This window comes from Lucilia cuprina, chromosome 4, assembly GCF_022045245.1.
Source record: "Lucilia cuprina isolate Lc7/37 chromosome 4, ASM2204524v1, whole genome shotgun sequence".
Taxonomy (NCBI): domain Eukaryota; kingdom Metazoa; phylum Arthropoda; class Insecta; order Diptera; family Calliphoridae; genus Lucilia; species Lucilia cuprina.
In genome coordinates, this window is record NC_060952.1 from 90,891,794 (window position 1) to 90,897,556 (window position 5,763).

The 5,763-nt window shown below is 33.0% G+C and overlaps 3 protein-coding genes across 3 annotated transcripts in view; 2 read left to right on the top strand and 1 right to left on the bottom strand.

The window, feature by feature from the left end:
* LOC111687046 (sodium-coupled monocarboxylate transporter 1) overlaps window positions 1-5,763 on the bottom strand; it is a 13,939-nt gene that overhangs the window by 2,529 nt on the left and 5,647 nt on the right. The gene's annotated exons all lie outside the window — the stretch shown is intronic.
* On the top strand, window positions 488-2,156 carry LOC111687048 (sodium-coupled monocarboxylate transporter 1-like). The gene is made up of 6 exons (XM_046949743.1): window positions 488-502; window positions 549-703; window positions 774-1,023; window positions 1,090-1,473; window positions 1,535-1,722; window positions 1,782-2,156. The coding sequence occupies exons 1-6, from the start codon at window positions 488-490 to the stop codon at window positions 2,047-2,049; spliced, it is 1,260 nt and encodes a 419-aa protein (XP_046805699.1). The 3' UTR covers window positions 2,050-2,156.
* On the top strand, window positions 3,122-5,301 carry LOC124419465 (sodium-coupled monocarboxylate transporter 2-like). The gene is made up of 7 exons (XM_046949086.1): window positions 3,122-3,526; window positions 3,594-3,713; window positions 3,779-3,933; window positions 3,992-4,241; window positions 4,300-4,674; window positions 4,738-4,907; window positions 4,963-5,301. The coding sequence occupies exons 1-7, from the start codon at window positions 3,470-3,472 to the stop codon at window positions 5,252-5,254; spliced, it is 1,419 nt and encodes a 472-aa protein (XP_046805042.1). The 5' UTR covers window positions 3,122-3,469; the 3' UTR covers window positions 5,255-5,301.

Genomic DNA, 5,763 nt, shown 5'->3' on the forward strand with positions numbered 1-5,763 from the left:
AGTTCAGTTCTAGTTCAGTTCTAGTTCAGTTCTAGTTCAGTTCTAGTTCAGTTCTAGTTCAGTACTAGTTCAATTCTAGTTCAGTTCTAGTTCAGTTCTAGTTCAGTTTTAGTTCAATTCTACTTCTAGTTCAGTTCTAGTTCAGTTCTAATTCAGTTCTAGTTCAGTTCTAGTTAAGTTCTAGTTAAGTTCTAGTTCAGTTCTAGTTCAGTTCTAGTTCAGTTCAGTTCCAGTTCAGTTCAGTTCTAGTTCAGTTCAGTTTTAGTTCAGTTCTAGTTCTAGTTCAGTTCTAGTTCAGTTCTAGTTCATTTCTAGTTCAGTTCTAGTTCAGTTCTAGTTCAGTTCTAGTTCAGTTCTAGTTCAGTTCTAGTTCAGTTCTAGTTCAGTTCTAGTTCAGTTCTAGTTCAGTTCTAGTTCAGTTCTAGTTCAGTTCTAGTTCAGTTCTAGTTCAGTTCTAGTTCAGTTCTACTTCAATTCCATTTTAGTTATGGTTCTGTTCCGTGTAATTTATTTCTAGTTCAGTTTATAACACACATTATTAATTATAGGGTGGCCTTAAAGCTGTCATTTGGACCGATGTCATTCAAACAGTGATTATGATCGGTTCAATTGTCTTTGTCATAATTAAGGGAACCATTGATGTTGGTGGCGTTGAAGTTGTATTTGAAAGGAATTGGAATACTGGACGTATTGAATTGCCAGAGTAAGTCTGTTTTTAGCAAAAATAACTTAAATAGAACTATTGCTTCAATATCCCTTTTATAATAATTTAGAATGACTTGGGATCCTACTGTTCGTACCTCCATATTGTCCATGTTGTTAGGCACTACAATGTGGTTTACTCAGGTTAGTTGTGGTAATCAGGTGATTGTACAGCGCTATTTGTCGGTACCCTCCGTAAAAGAGGCCAAACAGGCCTGTATAATTTATACTTTGGGTGTGATATTGGTGCATGTGTTCACATTCTATAATGGTCTCCTGATATTTGCCAATTATCATGATTGTGATCCTGTGACTACACAAGTAAGTTGGAAAGTTTAGATTGTTGCTTAAAAATTTTGTTATTGATATAGTTTTTCGCTTTAACAGTTAGCTAAAGCTAAGGATCAATTGGTGCCGTTGATGGTGATGAAAACTTTAGAATTTTTACCCGGCATGGCTGGCCTATTTGTGGCTGGTGTGTTTAGTGCTGCTCTTAGTTCTCTATCTACTGGTCTTAACTCGTTGGCTGCTGTATTTTTGGAGGATTACATTAAACCTTATCGCAAGACGGCCTTAAGTGAAAGTCAAACTGCCATTATAATGCGTTTGATTGTAGTGTTTGTGGGTGTATTGAGTGTGGCTCTGGTGTTTGTGGTGGAATATTTGGGTCATGCTGTTTTACAATTATCGGCCACTTTATCCTCAGTGACTGGTGGTCCATTGCTAAGTTTATTCTTAATGGGTCTTTTAATGCCCTGGATTAATTCAAGGGTATTAAGTTTTTTTAATTGCATAAATAGTTTATGTAATAATTTTTTGATATTCTATCTAGACTGCCATTTCTGGCTGTGTAATATCCTTTGCTGTCATGAGTTGGATCTGTGTTAGAGGTCAAGTGGCTTTGGCTACGGGAGAATTGATTTATGCTGAAAAACCTGTCTCCACTGAGGGATGTACTTATGATTTTGAACCTTTGTATACGTTAGCCAACAAAACCATTACAGATACAATGGAAACTAGGTAAATAATGAACTTAATCCGATTGTTTTTTCTCAAATTTAATATCACTTATTTTTCAGTACAAAAACATTCGCTCAATATATTTATACCATGTCTTTCACCTATTATACCGCTGTTGGTTGTGCCGTCTCCATGATCTTTGCCCATTTGGCCATCTTTATCTATGGACGCAATGATGTGTCTAAAATGAATCGTAAATTATTTGCACCCTGCATACGTCGTTTCATCAAATCGAAAGAATATGAAACCGTTAATAAGGAAGAAAAGCCTGTGATCGTATTCGACTTGAAAAGTGACTTAAAATCTTCAAAAGATTATAGTGATTGATGTGTTAGAATGAATATTTTATTCTTTAATTATTGTTTTATTTATATTAGAAAATACTCTCTGTTGAAAGAGTAATAAATGTTTTTGTTATTAGCGTAATAACTTTATAGATAAAACTTTTTTAAAGTCTTGGGATTGCGGGAATATTGGCTGATATTGAAGTTTTTAAATTAATTTTTATCATCTTACATCATACTCAATTATCCATAGTTGACTCTTTCTATACTCTTAAACTTCGTGATTTTGTATATTTATGGATAGCGGATTAAGTCAAAATATGTCCGTTTGTCGGTATGTTTGTTGAAATCCCAACCCAAGATATCTTAGTGATCTTTTTAAATTTACATTAAAAAGATCACAAAAAGATTAGTTCTTCATTTATAGATCGGTTCTGGTTCAGTTCTAGTTCAGTTCTAGTTCAGTTCTAGTTCAGTTCTACTTCAGTTCTACTTCAGTTTTAGATCAGTTCTAGTTCAGTTCTAGTTCAGTTCTAGTTCAGTTCTAGTTCAGTTCTAGTTCAGTTCTAGTTCAGTTCTAGTTCAGTTCTAGTTCAGTTCTAGTTCAGTTCTAGTTCAGTTCTAGTTCAATTCTAGTTCAGTTCTAGTTCAGTTCTAGTTCAGTTCTAGTTCAGTTCTAGTTCAGTTCTCAATTATTTCAAGACCTAAGATTCTTTATGATCGAAATCTTCAATAATTTTGTCAGAAATACTTTCGAGGAGATCGCTATTTAAAACCAACATGTTATTTATAAAGCTCGATGCTTTGTTATTGTCAAAATCAGAGATGGAAAATTGTGTGATAGAAAAATTTTAAAATAATGGGTAGTTATTTATAACTCTGGAACTATGGGAGATCTTTGGTACGTTTTCGTTCTTTCCTAATACTTTTTAAATTTTATTTGGGGCCCAGAGAAACGTAGATATATTTGAGAGGTAACGTTTTCAAATGGGTTTTAAATTCTCCATAAAACTGAACCTACAAACTTATTATTAAACATTCATAGTCCTGAATAAATCTGATCTGAGAATATCTTTAGGAAAGGAGTTTTGGTAATTTTTTAACTTTTGTTTTTTTTTATTGGAAATTTAAACTTTTTAAATACTTTCGAAAATTTTGAGAGTATTTTAAAATTTTTTTTGCAAAGTGAACTTGTGATATATAAAAGTATTTTTATTTTATTAACCCCTTAAGTGCCTGTGGCAGTGCATGATGATTTGGCCACAAAATTTTATAATTTGTTTAGGAAAAAATTCCACCAAAAAAGCACGTTTTGAAATGAAATTATTGCAGTTTACTATTTTTAACACTAAACGCCTGCCAACAGCACGTATGTATTGTAATAACAATTGAACGGATTTTTTTATAAATAAATTATTAATTTTATTAATTTAATTCTTTTTTTTAATTTTAAGTATTTTGAAATGCGTTTTGGCAAATCTATACGTTACTTTTGTTCTATACTCTTCATAGTGGGAACGGTGAGTGGAAAATTATTTTGAAAAATATATAATTTATTCCAAAATATTTGAAATTACTTTTTTTAAGATTTTATATCTACCGGTAGCTATGTATGTGCCTGCCTTAACTTTTAGTCAAGTTAGTGGTCTGGGAGTGCATACCATTACGCCTGTGGTGTGTATAGTGTGTACGTTTTACACCTGTGTGGTGAGTTTTAAAGCAGAGTTGATTTCTATATAAATATGGAATATAATTTCTATTATTATTTAAAGGGTGGCCTTAAAGCTGTTGTTTGGACCGATGCTGTTCAAAGTTTTGTTATGTATGGTACCATTTTGACTATTTGCATTAAAGGTACTTTAGATTTGGGTGGTTTGGTGGAAGTTTTAGATATAAATTTAGAAGGAGGACGTTTGATATTTCCCACGTAAGAAATTGTTTAATTAAATTTAGACTATTACTTTATCACGCTTAATTAATAATAGTGCTTCCTGGGATCCTACTGTACGTTTATCCTGGTCCGCCATTTTAATAGGCAGTGTTTTACATAAGATCCAATCTAATGATGTTAATCAAATGTCTTTACAACGTTTTATGTCTTTACCCGATACGGGTAAAGTTAAACAGTGTTTGATCTTATTCACCATTTTACTGATGTTTTTATTGTTTTGTTGCTGCTATATGGGTCTGTTGACCTATGCCACCTATTATGATTGTGACCCTTTAAGCACAAAGGTAAGACAAAGACAAATATTCCTTAATGGTTAAAAACCTGACACTTTTCCCTTTTTAGTTGGCCCAAGCTGATGATCAACTGCCCACCATATTGGTAATGCGTATATTGGGTTCGATACCTGGTTTGCCGGGTCTTTTTGTGGCGGGAGTCTTTAGTGCTGCCTTGAGCTCTTTGTCTACGGGTTTAAATTCTATGGCCTGTGTTATATCCGAGGATTTGGTGAAACCTTTTACTAATTTAAGTGAAAAACAAAATGCTTTTCTCTTAAGATTTATAGTGGCATTTTTTGGTTTAAGCTGTATACCCATGGTCTTGTTGGTGGAAAAAATGGGAACTGTTTTACAGCTAGCCACAATGATGGGTGCTGTGACTATGGGCCCAATATTAGGTTTTTATACTACCGGCATTTGTATGCCCTGGATTAATCAAAGGGTAAATGTACTGCAATAACAAATAAAGTAAATTGTTTAAATTGTTTTTCTTTCCCCCCTCTAGAGCTGTTTACTGGGCGGTGTAGTGTCTTTTATAACCCTAGGCTGGATTTGTATACAGGCACAAATGGGTCAAATGAGTGGTGAGATAAGACATCCCAAGTTGCCCATTTCTGTGGAAGGTTGTACTTATGGCTATGATAATGCCACCTATTGGGAGCGTCATAATTATACGTAAGTTTTCTATAACTTTAAAAACACATCTTCTTAAAACATTTCTCTTTTCTAGACCCTCCGAGCGCAATATATATCATCTCTCCTTTATGTGGTATACCGGTATGGGTGGCATTATCGGTTGTGTGGTATCTAATATAGCATGTTTATTCTTTGGTCGTACCAAAGCCGAAGACATTAATCATGATCTCATATCGCCTGTGATACGTAAATATTTCCCTGAAATTCGCAAAGAAACTATTGTTATGACCGATGTACAGGATTTGAAAGAAAAGGAGCCTTTATATAATTTAGATTTTGAAGAAGACAACATTGTTAGAAAACATTCTTTAGATAAAGTAGAATAAAAAATAAATTACGAAACTAATTTAATGAAATATGAAAATCTTAAAGTTAATTATTCTTTTCTTGTTATGTGTTAACGTGGTGTGGTGTCTGTATATATGTTGATGTACTATATATACATATCTGGTGGTTGGTGTAATTTGCCATATAACTCACTCAAAGTATTGCTATTACTTTAATACAAAATTGGCCATTTTAACCCTTTCGAAATTTTTATATATTCTGTATTTGGAAATGCGTTTTGATCGCAGATTGCGTCTGTTTGGTTCAATAATGTTTTTAGTCGGAATGGTAAGTAAAAAGTTTATCCATTTTTTTCTTTAAATTTTCAGGTTAAGAAATTTATGTTTATAAATTACGTTGCAGTATTATGTTAAATAAATTACTAGTTCTGTTATACTTAAGTTCTAGTTCAATTCTTGTTCAGTTCTAGTTCAGTTCTAGTTCAGTTCTAGTTCAGTTCTAGTTCAGTTCTAGTTCAGTTCTAGTTCAGTTCTAGTTCAGTTCTAGT